Here is a 16,021-nt window from a genome sequence, read left to right on the forward strand (position 1 = left end):
AGTGAAGTTGTGGATACCCTGTGGTTGGATGAGGCTTTGAGCTACCTGATCCAGTGGAGGATGTCCCTGCACGCAGCAGGGGATTGGGCTAGATGGTCCCTGAGTGTCCCTTCCAACCCAGACCATCCTGTGACTCTGTGATTCTTTGTCCCTTCAAATTCGCCATCACTGCACTGGAAAGTCCCCTCAGGGCAGAACCAGGGTTCCCCTGCCCCACGCCGGGGCACTCCCCAAGGGCTCCAGCCAGGGCAAAGCACCACACCGGCAACGGCTTCTCAGGGCTCATTTTATTAGCAAAGAGTGGGGAAAACGCCCCTCAGAGTCCAGGTACCAGCTGGAAAAGGGCTCGGCAGTCGCAGGGACCGTTGGAGGTCAGAGCCACCGCGCAATGCCACCGCCTTCGTGCTGCTCTTTGAAAATAAAGAGGAGGGCGCGAGGCGTGTGGCTCTTCCGATGGACCTCCCAGCACGACCAGATGCTTCTTCCTATGAGGATAAGGCACCATCTGGTTCTCGGGTGGTTGCAGTTGTCTCTGGCGTGCGGCGCCCGTGCTGGGAGGTGAGGTGCCGCGGTGCGGGGAGGGCAAGTGGGGCTGGGGAAGAGCCCACGATGGTCAGCGATGGGGACGTCCTCTCCTTCGTGCCACCAGCACCCATCCTGCAACGGCAGCTGTCCTTAATCCCAAAGGCCATCCCAAGGAGAGACCCAGTCCACCAGCCCTGGGACCCCGGACCCTGAACCCCCGGAGTCTCTGCACGGAGGGATGGGATGAGTCCCCTCCTTCAGCATGGAGATGGAGATCTGATGGCATTTGAGGGCCGGCCCCCAAGAGCTCCTCACCCCTGCAGTCTGAGGGACCTCCCCAGGGATATCGGCCACCCCTTCCCCGCTGCCCCTGGGCTGCGTGTCCCCCAGCTCTTACCTGGTGGCCGCGGCAGGGTCACCAGCTGGGCTGCCCCTCGCTGGGGCTGACCTGCTCCAGGATCTGGCTATACCTGCGGGTGAGGGCATTGGTGTCCCTGGTGAGGTGGGTGAGGACCTGCTGCAAGCCAGACAGGTGGTGGGACAGACGCTCCTCCACCTGGGCATCCATGGTGTCGTCATCCGAGGATGTGTCAGTGTCAGCGTCGCTCTGAATCTGGTCGGTGATAGAGGCCAGGCCTTTCTCCACCACGGGCTTGATGGCCTTGAGGAGCTGGTAGCGCTCGTAGAGGTCCGTGTGGCCACCTGGAGCCGGGGCTGCCCCCTCCTGCTGCGGGAAGACCCCTCGGAGCAGGCTGGGGAACATCACCTCTTGCTCCATCTTCTGGGTGGCCGAGAAGTACTGCTCCATGGCCCCGCTCCCACGTCTCTGACTGTGCTGGTGTGAGCTCATCTTGGGGTGCCGCCTGCTCCCCGTCCCCACCGAGGGCTTTTTATGCAGAGCCGGGGACACGTCCCTCCTCTGCTGTCCCCTGCTGCCCTCTCCTGCCAGCCCCAGCCGGGCTGGATGGCTGTGGGGCCGGGCTTGGCTCCAGCCCAGCTGGGGCTTGGCCACGCCGTGTCCCCGGCTCTGTGCCATCTGTCCTGGCTCGGCCTCCTCATGGCCTTCGCCCGGGCTGGCCAGGGGTCCCGCACGTCCCCACGTGGGGAGAGGGGCAGCGAGGGGGAGAAGTGTCCAGGGCTTCTCCCAACCCATCCCATGTCCCCCGACACAATCACTTCTGGGGCACCGGGAGAGCGGTGCCAGCTCCTGCCCCCCGCTGCAGGCAGCAGTGCTGCTGGGGGGGCATCACCTCTCCCCTCTCCTTGCTGACATGCGCTCGGGACGTGAACACTCCGGGGACATTGAGCAACCCTCCTCTGCCACTGCTGGCCTGGAGGCGGTTGCAGCCGCCAGTGTGGGCAATCTCACTGGGGTTGCGCTGCCGCATGGAGTCCCATGAGGGATCCTGGGGACATGGGATGGGGCCGGCAGTGGGGCCAAACGTGGCGATGGAACACTCCCACGATCGCTGCCCAGAGCTATCTCTGCCCGTGGTGGAGCACAGACCGTGCCACCACCCCCCACCACCCCCATCCTGGGGCAGAGGCCACGGCTGGGACAACGGCCAGCACTGCCCGTGCCCACGTGTCCCTGCAGTGCCTGGCAATCAGGGAAAATTGTTCTATTTGGGGAAAGGCCACAGGGTCCCGTGTCCCTTTTGCAATCCTTGGTGGTGGCAGCTCTCCCACTCCCCCCCAACATGTCCCAGCCAGGTGCCCACACTGCTGCCCGTCCTCTGCCCCCCTGACCTGTCCCCTCTGCCTCTCTTGTCCCTTCCAGGGTGGCTTCAGCGTTTCTGGGTGTCCTGCTGTGTGGCCCAGCATTGCACTGAGGTGGGCAGGTGCTGCCAGCCCGATGCTCTTGGGGTGTCTTGGCCACCATGGAGCTTCCTAGAGGTGCACAGACGTCCTGGTGTCTCCCCAGGGTGGGCACGGTGAGCTGCATTCACCCTGAGGCTGGAGCTTCACCATGGAGTTCTTGGAGGCAATGTTGGTCTGCAGCCGCGAGTGACAGTCGTTCAAGCTCTGCTGGGAGATGTCCTTCCCTCTGGGGACATGTGGGCAGGTGTCACCCCAGCCAGCCCCTGGGAGGGGGCTCGATGCCATGACTCCCCGTGGCATGTGTTTCCTCCTCAGGCATGTCCTCAGCCCATGGGGACATCTCTGACCCAGCGTCTCCACCTCTCCCTGAGGCAGCTGGGCCAGGGCCAGCCCAGAGCAGGGCTGTGCTCAGCACCCCGGGGCTCTGGAATTTCAGTCCCCTGCCTCTTGCTGGTGCCATGGGGGGATGTGACAGCAGGAGCTGCTAGGGACAACACAGGGACACTTGTGTGGTGGCATTTTCCCCCCTCTCAGCCATGGCTGGGGACAGGCTCCCCAGGAGTTTGGTGGGTTGGGGGAGGCTTTCCCAAACACAGTGTCTTTGGCAGCACAGGCCCGAAGATCTTGTTGCACCTCCTGGTGGCCCTGATGTTGCTGAGCAGCTTCCCACGGGCCACCACCTCTGGGGCTGGACACCCTCTTTCAGCTCAGCTCAGCGCCAGCCCTCTCACCCTGATCCTGCCATCGCTGCTGGCAGTGGTGGCTCTCCCCAGCCCCTCCCCAGCCTCTCCCAGCAGGATGCGGGGGACCTGGTTTTGGCTGATGGGGTTCCTGGAGGCACAGGGAAGGGGTTTGGGGATGATTCATGCCCAAGGATGGGGAGCTGGGGAGTGACCTGGGGCTGCAGAGTACCCCTCCTGGAGTACTGTGTCCTGCTTTGGAGTCCTCAGCACAAGAAGGACATGGACGTGTTGGAGAGAGTCCAGAGGAAGCCATGATGATGATCAGAGGGCTGGAGCCCCTCTGCTGTGAGGACAGTCTGAGAGAGTTGGGGTTGTTCAGCCTGGAGAAGAGAAGGCTCCGGGGAGACTTTAGAGCCCCTTCCAGTCCCTCAAAGGCCTCCAGGAAAGCTGGGGAGGTACTCTGGATCAGGGAGGGGAGCCATAGGATGAGGGGGAATGGCTTCAAACTGGAAGAGGGGAGGTTTAGATGAGATCTCAGGAAGAAATTTTTCACTCTGAGGGTGGTGAGCCCCTGGCCCAGGTTGCCCAGAGCAGCTGTGGCTGCCCCATCCCTGGAGGGGTTCAAGGCCAGGCTGGACGGGGCTTGGAGCAACCTGGTCTGGTGGGAGGTGTCCCTGCCCAGGGCAGGGGGTTGGAACGGGGTGATCTTTAAGGTCCCTTCCAACCCAAACCATTCGGTGATTCTATGACAATGAACAGGTGGTACTTGTCTGAAGGGTGCTTTCCCCAGACCGATCTTTTTCAACCTAAATGAATTATGATTCTCTAAGAGGAGCGGTGGGGACAGGTCTGGAGAGGAGAGGGTGGGCCGGAGCGTGGCCCTGCCTGGGACATGTACGGGTGGTGGGAGAGCTGCCACCACCAAGGGTTGCAAAAGGGATGAGGGACCCCGTGCCCTTTCCCCAAATAGAACAATCTTCCCTGATTGCCACACGCCGCAGGGACACGCGGGGACAGGCAGTGCCGGCCGTTGCCCCAGCCATGGCCTCTGCCCTGGGATGGGGGAAGCGTAGAGGGGGGAACCATCCACACTCCCCCGAGGGCAGAGATGGCTCAGTGCTGTGGCCACAGGAGTTTCACATCACAGCGTCAGGTCCCCATCATCGTCCCCGTCCCCGTCCCCGTCAGGAGGGCCTGGGGGAATGGGACGTTTCTGGGGACAGCCATGGCTGGGACCAGCTGGCTCCTCTGTCCCCAGGATCCCACGTGGGATCACATGTTGCAGCGCATCCCAGTGGCGTTTTTCATACGTCTGCAGAAGGGAGTTGCTCAATGTCCCCGGATGGTTCACGTCCCGAGCGTGTGGAAGCAAGGAGAGGTGAGAGGTGACAGCCCCCAACAGCACTGCCATGGGGAGGACGGGCCAGGACAGATGGCACGGAGCCGGGGACACGGCGTGGCCGAGCCCCAGCTGGGCTGGAGCCAAGCCCAGCCCCACAGCCATCCAGCCCGGCTGGGGCTGGCAGGAGAGGGCAGCAGGGGACAGCAGAGGAGGGACGTGTCCCCGGCTCTGCATAAAAAGCCCTCGGTGGGGACGGGGAGCAGGCGGCACCCCAAGATGCGCTCACACCAGCACAGTCAGAGACGTGGGAGCGGGGCCATGGAGCAGTACTTCTCGGCCACCCAGAAGATGGAGCAGGAGGTGATGTTCCCCAGCCTGCTCCGAGGGGTCTTCCCGCAGCAGGAGGGGGCGGCCCCGGCTCCAGGTGGCCACACGGACCTCTACGAGCGCTACCAGCTCCTCAAGGCCATCAAGCCCATGGTGGAGAAAGGCCTGGCCTCTATCACCGACCAGATTCAGAGCGACGCTGACACCGACACATCCTCGGATGACGACACCATGGATGCCCAGGTGGAGGAGCGTCTGTCCCACCACCTGTCCGGCTTGCAGCAGGTCCTCACCCACCTCACCAGGGACACCAATGCCCTCACCCGCAGGTACAGCCAGATCCTGGAGCAGGTCAGCCCCAGCGAGGGGCAGCCCAGCTGGTGACCCTGCCGCGGCCACCAGGTAAGAGCTGGGGGACACGCAGCCCAGGGGCAGTGGGGAAGGGGTGGCCGATATCCCTGGGGAGGTCCCTCAGACTGCAGGGGTGAGGAGCTCTTGGGGGCCGACCCTCCAATGCCATCAGATCTCCATCTCCATGCTGAAGGAGGGGACTCATCCCATCCCTCCGTGCAGAGACTCCGGGGGTTCAGGGTCCGGGGTCCCAGGGCTGGTGGACTGGGTCTCTCCTTGGGATGGCCTTTGGGATTAAGGACAGCTGCTGTTGCAGGATGGGTGCTGGTGGCACGAAGGAGAGGACGTCCCCATCGCTGACCATCGTGGGCTCTTCCCCAGCCCCACTTGCCCTCCCCGCACCGCGGCACCTCACCTCCCAGCACGGGCGCCGCACGCCAGAGACAACTGCAACCACCCGAGAACCAGATGGTGCCTTATCCTCATAGGAAGAAGCATCTGGTCGTGCTGGGAGGTCCATCGGAAGAGCCACACGCCTCGCGCCCTCCTCTTTATTTTCAAAGAGCAGCACGAAGGCGGTGGCATTGCGCGGTGGCTCTGACCTCCAACGGTCCCTGCGACTGCCGAGCCCTTTTCCAGCTGGTACCTGGACTCTGAGGGGCGTTTTCCCCACTCTTTGCTAATAAAATGAGCCCTGAGAAGCCGTTGCCGGTGTGGTGCTTTGCCCTGGCTGGAGCCCTTGGGGAGTGCCCCGGCGTGGGGCAGGGGAACCCTGGTTCTGCCCTGAGGGGACTTTCCAGTGCAGTGATGGCGAATTTGAAGGGACAAAGAATCACAGAGTCACAGGATGGTCTGGGTTGGAAGGGACACTCAGGGACCATCTAGCCCAATCCCCTGCTGCGTGCAGGGACATCCTCCACTGGATCAGGTAGCTCAAAGCCTCATCCAACCACAGGGTATCCGCAACTTCACTGCGCAACCTGTGCCAGTGTCTCGCCACCCTCATCCAAAAACTTTCTTCCTCGTGTCAACAGCAACACCGGCAAAAGCTGTCACCTCTTTTCCGTGCACAATAGGGTGTGAATCTGCCCACGCACAGCCCAGACATGCAGCAGTGAGACCAACACTGAGCCCCGCTGATGCTGTGCCCCTAGAAGGGAGGGAGGGAGGGAGACATCAACCCATATAGGAAAGTCACCAGGTTCAGGGTTCTCTTCAAAGGTCTGCCCAGGGATGTTCCACCGCTGCTGGTGCTGCCCTGTGCCCCAAAGGCCCTCACTCCTGTCTCCTGCCCATCAGGGTTTCTGCCTCCGAGCTGCCCTAAGTGGGGCTGAGCCTGGGGACCGTTCCTGAGGGCCAGGGGAGCTGCAGGTCTCAGCCTCCCTGGGAAGCAACCACACCTGGGACACCATCCCCATGTCCAGGTTTGGGTCCCGCTGGAGGTTCCCATCTCCTCTCGCCTGTTCAGGCCATTTCTCCTGGCAGTCAAGACCACATTGGCTTTAGCTTGTCCTCCCTGTTTGCAGGCCGTGGGGACATGGACCCCAGCCACCTGTGGCCAAGTAGACAGAAGGTGGGGGTACAGGGGCTCTGGAGAGGGCAGCTGGGGACCAGATCCAGCACTGCCCCGCACCTGAAAGGGTTCTGGGTGGCTTTGAGCAAGGACAGGAACAGCCCTGGTGGTGTCAGGGGAGGCAGAGACATGGCAGGATCTGGCAGCAGAGGGTGCCAGGGATGACATGGGGACACTCGGGGCAAAGGGTGTGGTGGCATTGTCCCCCCTCCTGAGCCACAGCTGAAGATGTGCGTCACACGAGGATGGGGGTTGGGGGTAGGCTTTCCAAAATGCTGGGTCTGCAGTCACAGAGACTTGGGGACCTCATTGCACCTCCCTGGGGGCTTGGCACCAACCCTGCTCTGCACTGCATCCAGACAGCTCCGGGCAATGTCGCTTATGTTGCTCAAAGGGCAGATGGCCAGCTGCTGCCCAACGGAGGTCAGGGGGTCCCATGGTGTTCAGCCCAGCTTTGGGCAGACAGGACCCAGTGCTCACCCTGGCTCTAGGACAAAAGCCCCTGAACCTCTCAGTTTCTGGGAAGGGCAACCACGGCACCTATGAAAGCGACTGTCGAGCACCATGACCCCCTAAAACACAGGCAAACACAACTACCCAAAGGCAGCGTGAGGACTTCAGAACAGATCTGCCCCCACGTTGCTCCTCAGCCCTGGCAACACTGCAGCCTTCTGACTTATCCAGAAACAGTGAAACACAACGGGAATACTGGGAGACACTTAAGCCAAACCCATGGCAATGCCACCTCAAGTTGGGGCACAATGGCACAGCCTAGGAGAGAAGTGGAGATGGAAGATGAACTGAGGTCTCACACAGAATACCAGAATCACAGAATTGTTAGGGTTGGAAGGGACCTTAAAGATCATGTAGTTCCAACCCCCCGGCCATGGCCAGGGACATCTTCCACTACACCAGGTTGCTCAGAGCCCCAATCCAGCCTGGCCTTAAAAACTTCCAGGGATGGGGCTTCCACCACCTCTCTGGTCTCCAACCCGCCTTTGCAGCTCCTCTGTCCCCGTTGAACCATGAGGAATGGAGGGATGCTGTTTCCTGGTGAGGTGAGGACCATGCAGGAGCTGATGTGCCTCTGGTGGTCTACCTGGCTGGAGCTGAAGGACAGGAGCTGTGTCACATGGAGACGATAGTGGTCGCCTGCGTCAATGGCTTTTGGCTTGGGCAGTGCACTGGGCAGCTGCAGGGGCTGGTGCTGCCCCAGGGAAGTGTTACAGTGGGACATCCAGGGAAGCGCTCACCACCGCTGCGGAACATGACTGATGAGGGACGCAAGATGTTCCCAGAAACGGTCTGTGACGTGGGACAGCTGGAAGGCCGTGCTGATGACTTATGAGCCACTTGAAATCCCCCAGGACCCCCAGGACCCTCTCTGTGAGCTGCTGTCTGGCCAGTCAACCCCGACCCCGGTGTTTCACAGGAAACTTCTGCTTGATCTGATTGCAGGGCGTTGCGTCACGCTGCCCCACGGATGCGTCAAGCCCCGACGGTGCCCTGCTGCCGGCCGCTGCTGTTGGACAGGGCCGATAAGAGACACGAGATGGTCACAGAAAAGGTCTTTGTCCTTGAAACACCCAGCACCGGTCCCTGGCAGGACGAGGGCAGGCGCGGCAGATCAGGCCCTCTCCGGCATGGCAGGGGGATGCTGGCTCCACGTCACCTTGGAAAGGCTCCCGCGGCACCGCTGCTGTTGCCAGCCGCCACGGGGAAATAGCCTTCTCCATTCCCATTGGCGAAGCCAATCGGGATTGCAGGTTTATTTATAGCTGTTTAACAACATCTAATTAACCAGAAAGCGGCGACCTGGGCGTGCAGGCTCAGTATCAGGAGGACAAGAGATAAAGTACAGTTTCGACCCAAAACGTTAAATAAATAAGAAATTCCAAATGCCCTGCTCTCCCCAGTCCCCAGAAGCCCCAACCACACACCACCCCAAGGACGGGGGCGCTGCCAGCACCCGCAGCCCTCCCGCAGGGCAGGTTCCCTGCCTGCACCCCCTGCCTTTGCCTTCGGGGTGCTCTGGCCTCAGCCCAACCCCCTGCTGCTGCCTGTCGCCCGCTCCTGCGCTGACAGGGGGAAGCACCCCACAAATTCCCACCCGCGACCCCCAGGTCTGGCTCCCTGCTTGGCCACGTCGGCCGCCAGCCATCAAGGCGTCCTCGGGGCAAAGACGGCCACCAGCCTGCCAGGAGGAGCTGGAGGCAGGGGATCCCTCCCCTCTGCTCCCCGCTGGGGGACACAGCTGGGCGCTGGCTCCAGCCTGGGCTCCCCAGTCCCGGAGAGACATGGACGTACCGGAGAGAGTCCAGCAAAGGGCCGTGAAGGGGCTGAAGGGGCTGAGGGAGCTGGGACTGTTCAGCCTGCAGAAGAGAAGGCTCAGGGGGACCTTCTCCAGGGGTACAGAGACCTAACGGGGTGTGCGGAGGGGATGGAGACACACTCTTCCCTGTGGTGCCCCAGTGACAAGACAAGAGCCGATGGGCACAAACTGAACCACAGGAAACTTCATCTGAGCAGAAGAGAAACCTCTCCTGTTTCTTTCAGGGAGGGTGGTCAAACACGGGCCCAGGCTGCCCAGAGAGGTGGTGGAGTCTCCACCCTTGCAGATACCCAAAGCACAAACAGGCACAGTGCCAGCAATGACCCTGCTTGAGCAGGCCTTGGACTAGACCATCCCCAGAGGTGCCTTCCAGGCTCTCCAACGCTGGCTCTGGCTCTGTCCCTGCCTGGTCCCCCCCAGTGCTGTCAGCCCGCAGATGGCTGCACGCTGCTCACAGCAGCCAACTGGGAGGATTCTTGGCCAGGTCCGGGTGGAAGTTGGGATGCCAGCAGGTTGGCTTTCGGCGGTGTCCAACAGGCTTTGACCCTGCCACTGCCCCTTCAAGATCTCTCCCTCACACTGGCAGCTTTCATGCTTCCTTTCAGGCTGACACCTTCTCGGGTTTCAAAGTCCCCATGTTGCTGTTGAATCCATTTGATGGTCATCTTCCTCCTCAACATAACCAGTTTGGGGCAAACCCCCCTCAGACAAGTGTCACCTGTTCATTATCTTAGAATCATAGAATGGTCTAGGTTGGAAGGGACCTTAAAGATCATCCTGTTCCACCTCCCACTAGATCAAGTTGTTCAAAGCCCTGTCCAACCTGTCCTGGGATGTTTCCAGGGATGGGGCATCTCCCACCTCCCTGGGCAACCTGGGCCAGTGTCTCACCACCCTCACAGGCAAGAATGTCTTCCTTAGATCTAGTCTAAATCTCCCCTCTTTTAGTTTGAAGCCATTTCCCCTTGTCCTATTGCTATAGGCCCTGCTAAAAAGTCCCTCTCCAGATTTCTTGTAGCCCCCCCCTTGAGGGACTGGAAGGGGCTCCAAGGTCTCCACGGAGCCTTCTCTTCTCCAGGCTGAACCCCCCCAGCTCTCTCAGCCGTCCTCACAGCAGAGGGGCTCCAGCCCTCCCAGCATCTCCGGGGCCTCCTCTGGCCCCGCTCCAACAGCTCCGTGTCTCTCCTGTGCTGAGGCCCCAGAGCTGGAGGCAGCACTGCAGGGGGGTCTCCCCCGAGCGGAGCAGAGGGGCAGAATCCCCCCCCTCGCCCTGCTGCCCACGCTGCTGGGGATGCAGCCCAGGCTGCGGGGGGGTTTCTGGGCTGCCAGCGCACATTGACGGCTCATGTTGACCTTCTCACCCACCAGCACCCCCGAGTCCTTCTCCTCAGGGCTGCTCTCCATCCATTCTCCGCCCAGCCTGGGTTTGTGCTCATGATTGCCCCCACCCATGTGCAGGATCCTGCATTTGGCCTTGTGCAACATCACTCGGGAACAGAATCAGATCCTGGTGACAGGGCGAGGAGAGGGACCCAACTGTCCCACACCTCGGCACTGCACCGGGCACGAAGCAGAGGTCAGGGAATCATAGAATTGTCTATGTCAGGAGGGAACTTTCAGATCATCTAGTCCAAGCAGAATGGCCCCCAAAGCACAGCGAGAGGCTTCCCTGGGGAAGAGGCGCTGGAGAAAGTGCTTTGAGACACTGCACAGTGGAGGAGGTCGCACCAAGCGCACATGAGGATCACAGCAGCGCAGGAGGAAGCCCGAGGAGATGCTGAAAACCAGCGCAGGAGATAGGTAAGTTGATAAAAAAACCATTCACAACTGGAGCAGCCTCAACTGGAAGCTTCTCAAGCTCCAGAGGTGCTGAGCACCCTGCAGTGAAACTGAGAAGAGCTGCAGCTCTTCAGCACGGCTGGGAAACATTTGGGTTCGGTATGTGGAACCGGGAGCCAACAACCGAGTGAGAGAGTTGAAAGGTTGGACCCTAATCACCAGCAAAGAAAAAGCAACACGGGAATGCAAAATGGATGCGGGAATTAATTAGGGAGAGCATCTATTTTCGCTAGCAGGACAGAATTTATTTCACAGTGAGATTCTGGCTACAGCATCTGCAGGGGCTGGGCTAGAGCGTGCCCAAATGGCCAGGAGAAATGCCAATGAGAAATAAAAAGGAGGAATTTACATAACTACTTTCTGTTTTTTGAAAAAAATATATGCTGTACGAACAATCTTCCATTTTCACAATTAGAATAACTGAAAAAGTGGTGAATCAAAGTTATCCCATCACAAATCTCAGTCATGTATATATCAACACACCATAATGGAACAGAAGAACAAGTAACTAAACACTTAAATATTTAATCATAGCTTTTATTACGTGAAAGCGAGTAATGGTTCATTTTCCAAGCCATGGACGGTTGAACAGCTACAGCTGGCCCGCTGAAGTTCTCGGTGTGGAATGAGCTCAGCAGCTGCACCCTGCGACATGCCACCGCTGGCGAAATCCTCAGCGAACCGGGTAGAAATCCTCCAAAAGTTCTCCTATTTTCCTCTTTTCTGCAAGAGGAAAAGGGTGGGGGTGGGAAAACCTAATCAGCACTTGAGAGCGATTCTGAAGATTTTTAATATTAAGTCTTAAGGTTAACAAAGCCACCAAAAACCTGGTTTTTTTGCTACCAACAGCAAACTATTAGCTTGCTGCATAAATGAAACACATAACTCCTTTTCCATAGGGCTCTCCACAGACCCCCGTGAAGAGATCTCAATATTAACGGGTTTTTATTCCTACATATTCTTTCCAACACGGGATGATGTGGATCACAATCCAACAGCCAGAGTCACCTAACTGTGTTTTATTAGAAAATAAGACAATTTTCACCAAAATTTGCCATTGCATTGCTGGGCGTAGTGACTACATTCAGTAAAACACTTTCTTCACCAAGGCTCTAAGCCAGCAAGAGCCAACGGCGCTTCAGGTTTCCTGCCTTTTCTATTTATTCTTTTTTCACTTGCTGTTTATTTTCTGAATCTTCATCACACCATTTTAGAATCTACATAGACTGCAATTTTACAAGAATAAACGGTAAAGTTGTGACTTTTCAAGAATAAAACCCGTGATTTCTCATTTTCGTGACTTTGTTTCTTCTCTAGTGGCACAAATTCGATCTATTCTTTTTTTTTTTTTTGCCTCTGCCTTTTTTATATTAAGATAAGCTTTTAGGAGGAAGAGTTGGTCATCAAGGCAGCTGATAGCAACAGCTATTAGAATAGAAATAGCTAATAGAAAATATCTATTTTCATATCATAAAATCTTTAATACTGTTGCAACAGATTGTGAATAAGCAGGAACGAGTTAGCAGTCAGTACGACTTGCTAGAAAAGAACAGATTCCGCAAGCAGCCCAGCAAGATCTTTACATACATTAGCACTTACTAATCTGTACATTATGGCAGGCTGCGGACTTTTTAAAATACTAAGTTTTTATACCTGTTGCCTTAAAGTCTGCCGGGTGCTGCCTGACGTACTCAAACAACTCTCTGTCCAGTTTGGCATGGATGTACTCCGTGCGTTTAGCAAGGTAATAGCCGACAAACCATCCCACGGTAGTGAACAGGACCTGGCGGTGAACACCTGCAGCAGAAGGAGGAATGTCCCCCTGCCTCAGGCCCTCTCCCGGCCCCAGGCGGGCCCACCTGGCTTTCCCCAGGCCCCCCAGACACACGCTTCTCCCCCATGGTCAGCCCCTCCAGGTCCCTACAGCACCCTCACCTGCAGACCTCCCATGGCCCCTGCCAGCCCCCAGAGAGGCCCCCCCCTTACCTCAGGGCTCCTTCCCCATCCCGCCCCCACCATAGCCCTCAGGGAGTCACCCCAAATCCCCTCTGCCCCCATACGATGTCCCTTTCCCAGCTCCCCCACAACTACCTCCAACCTCTCACCTCAGGACTCCCTCCCCTTCGCTCCTGCCCCTACGACCCTCACAGAGTCACCCCAAATCCCATAGAGGATCCCCTTTGCCCTTCCAGCCCCTCACCTCAGGGCCCCCTCACCTTCCCCCTGCTCCTATATCCCTCAGAGTCACCCCAAATCCCACATATTCCCTTCCCCAGCTCCCCTCAATCCCCTCTAACCCTCCCGGCCTCTCACACCAGGGTCACTTCCCCTTCCCCCTGCCCCTATATCCCTCAGAGTCACCCTAAATCCCACATACCCCCTTCCCCAGCCCCTCACCTTAGGGCCCCCCCCTTCATTCCCACACCTACATCCCTCACAGTCACCACAAATCCCACGTACCCCCTTCCCCAGTCCCCCCACTCCCTTCTAACCCCCCCATCTCCTCATTTCAGGGCTGTCTCCCCTTGTACCCACTCCTATATCCCTCACAGTCACCCCAAATCCCAGATGCTCCCCTCCCCAGCCCCCTCAACCTCCTCTAGCCCCCCAGCCCCTCACCTCAGAGCCCCCTCCCCTCCTCCCCACCCCTATATCCCTCAGTCACCCCAAATCCCACATACCCCCTTCCCCAACCCCCTCTGCCTCCCCGTCCCCTCCCTGCAGGCCCCCCTCCCCTTCATTCCCGCCTCTACATCCCTCACAGTCACCTCAAATCCCACACAACCCCTTCCCCAGCCTCCCTACCCCACTCCCACCCCACAATCCCCTCTGCCTCCCCATACCCTCACCTCATGGTACCCTCCCCTTCTGCCCACCCTTATATCCCTCAGTCAGCCCAAATCCCACATACCCTCTCCTGCAGTCCCCTCTAACTCCCCATCACCTCACTTCAGGGCTGTCTCCCCTTCTCCCCACCCCTGCATCCCTCGGAGTGACCCCAAATCTCACATACCCCCTTCCCCAGCCCCCCCAATCCTCTCTGACGCCCTAGCCCCTCATTTCAGGGCTGTCTCCCCTTCTCCCCCCGTCTCTCTCACAATCAACCCAAATCTCAGATATTCCCTCCCCCAGCTCCTTCCTGCTCCTCCAGCCCCTCAGGGCCCCCTCCCCTTCTCCCTACTCCTATATCCCTCACAGTCACCCCAAATTCCACATACCCCCTTCCCCAACCCCCTCTGCCTCCCCGTCCCCTCCCTGCAGGCCCCCCTCTCCTTCATTCCCGCCTCTACATCCCTCACAGTCACCCCAAATCCCATATAACCCCTTCCCCAGCCTCCCTACCCGCCCCCCAACCTCCTCTAGCCCCCCAGCCCCTCACCTCAGGGCCCCCTCTCCTTCTTCCCACCCCTATATCCCTCAGACACCCCAAATCCCACATAACCCCTCCCGCAGCCCCCTCTAACCCCGCCATTCCCTCACCTCAGGCTCTCCCTCCCAACCCCCGGCCCCTCACCTCAACCCCCCGGCCCACCATTCCCCTCTCCCAGCCCCACCGCACCGGCTCGGATGACGGGCCGCTGGTTGAAGCCGTTGTCCAGCAGTGCCGCCAGCCAGCCGGCCAGCCCCAGCCAGGCCGAGCCCTTGTTGAGGAGGGGGGGAGGCGGCAGCGACCGCGACTCGTCCGGGAGGAACACCATGGCGGCCGCCCCGCCGAAGGTGACCGGGCGGAGCGGTGCTGCAGCCCGCCGCCTCCGCCGCGCCCGCCGCCGCGCACTCGGGTTCCGCCGCCCTTCGCCGCTTTTAGTTATTTCACCAAAAAAAAAACCCCAAAAAACAACAAACCACCAAAAAACCCAACAAAAGACCCCAGCACATAAACTCACCCCCTCACCGGATCGGGCGGCTTTAGCGGGGACCGAGTGCTGAGGGCTATGGGTGAGAGTGAAGCGGCTCGGCCCCACTGTGCGGTGCCGGGGAGGCAGGTCTGTAATTAAATTCGGGGTTTAATTAAACCCTAAAATCAAAAGACAGTTCCTTTTCAGAGCTTTTCTTGACAACAGATTAAAGGCTAACACCACAGTGCTGCTAAGGGTTTTTGTTTTTTTTTTTATTACTATAAAAATCACATTAAACCAGTTGCAACAGCACCAGGATTGACATGGAATCGTAAAATCGTCTGGGTCGGAAGGGCCCTGTCAGATCATCGAGTCCAACCATCAACCTAACACTGCCCAAACCACCGCTAAACCATGTCCCTCAGCACCACGTCTGCCCGGCTTTTAAATACCTCCAGGGATGGCGACTCCACCACTTCCCTGGGCAGCCTGTTCCAACGCTTAATAACCCTTCCCATGAAGAAATTTTTCCTCAGATCCATCCTAAACCTCCCCTGGTGCAACTTGAGGCCATTTCCTCTTGTCCTATCGTTTGTTACTTGGGAGAAGAGACTGACGCCCCCATGTCACTGCACCCTCTTCTCAGGTAGCTGTTGAGACCGAGGTCTCCCTTAACATAACCGTTAAAAAAACACAGGTCCTAAAGGTTTCCATCCTCTTTCCTAAGCATTTATTATTTAGCTTTTCTCCACAAAAGAGGAGTTCTGACTGTCACCGCTCTTTGGCAGGAGACACTGAAGTCAAGGCAGGCTCCTTGGAGGATTTGGGCTCTGTTTGTAAAGGTGCTGCTGGAGAAGAGCACGGAGGGGTTTTTTTGGGATATTACCATTCCCCTACCCAGAACAGCACCTATAGACGGATAAACACAAGCATTGCGGATGCCGTACCCTGCGCAGAGCTTTGAGGCTTAGACCAAAGGCAGAACGCAGGCGGAAGCAGCACTGAGGCACTGCCGGCAGTCACAGCACCTAAAAAGAGCATGGCAAAGTAATTCATGGAGTAAACAAAGCAGAAAAGTAATGAAAACTGGAGTGAAAAAAAGTCTGAAAATGAGCTCACTGGCCACAAAAAGTTAAAATGTGCACGCTATTTTGTTACACAAATGGCCACAGCGACTAGTCTACTGTCCACCCGCTGTCCTAACAAGACCCACACTGTATTTTAACATCCAAAATATTCAAAGAACACACAGAGCACAAACACGCCGTGGGTTATCCCTTCTGAAGGGGGCCACCTTCAACTAACACGGAAAGAAAGATAAAATCCATCCCTTCTCCCCTCCCAGTTTCATGTATCAGGGCTGGGCTCCAAACCGCACCCCCATTTCTAGAG

The 16,021-nt window shown here is 58.3% G+C and overlaps 3 protein-coding genes across 4 annotated transcripts; 1 reads left to right on the forward strand and 2 right to left on the reverse strand.

Moving 5' to 3' along the window:
- Nucleotides 1-272: 272 nt before the first annotated feature.
- On the reverse strand, nt 273-1,441 carry LOC141737995 (mid1-interacting protein 1-B-like). 2 transcript variants are annotated; one of them, XM_074573022.1, is made up of 2 exons: nt 923-1,441; nt 273-657 (listed from the first exon to the last, which is right to left on the reverse strand). In XM_074573022.1, the coding sequence occupies exon 1, from the start codon at nt 1,373-1,375 to the stop codon at nt 941-943; it is 435 nt and encodes a 144-aa protein (XP_074429123.1). In that variant the 5' UTR covers nt 1,376-1,441; the 3' UTR covers nt 273-657; nt 923-940. The 2 variants fall into 2 exon arrangements, with proteins under 2 accessions (XP_074429123.1, XP_074429124.1); XM_074573023.1 differs by having other exon boundaries at nt 273-669; nt 923-1,401.
- Nucleotides 1,442-4,555: 3,114 nt separating this feature from the next.
- Nucleotides 4,556-5,750, forward strand: LOC141737996 (mid1-interacting protein 1-B-like). The gene is made up of 2 exons (XM_074573026.1): nt 4,556-5,100; nt 5,366-5,750. The coding sequence occupies exon 1, from the start codon at nt 4,648-4,650 to the stop codon at nt 5,080-5,082; it is 435 nt and encodes a 144-aa protein (XP_074429127.1). The 5' UTR covers nt 4,556-4,647; the 3' UTR covers nt 5,083-5,100; nt 5,366-5,750.
- Nucleotides 5,751-11,309: 5,559 nt separating this feature from the next.
- NDUFC2 (NADH:ubiquinone oxidoreductase subunit C2) lies at nt 11,310-15,111 on the reverse strand. Its single transcript, XM_074572343.1, has 3 exons — nt 14,353-15,111; nt 12,447-12,590; nt 11,310-11,516 (listed from the first exon to the last, which is right to left on the reverse strand). Exons 1-3 carry the CDS (start codon nt 14,489-14,491, stop codon nt 11,467-11,469), a joined length of 333 nt encoding a protein of 110 aa, XP_074428444.1. The 5' UTR covers nt 14,492-15,111; the 3' UTR covers nt 11,310-11,466.
- Between the last annotated feature and the right edge of the window lie 910 nt (nt 15,112-16,021).

The sequence above is a fragment of the Larus michahellis genome, chromosome 1 (assembly GCF_964199755.1).
Source record: "Larus michahellis chromosome 1, bLarMic1.1, whole genome shotgun sequence".
Taxonomy (NCBI): Eukaryota; Metazoa; Chordata; class Aves; order Charadriiformes; family Laridae; genus Larus; species Larus michahellis.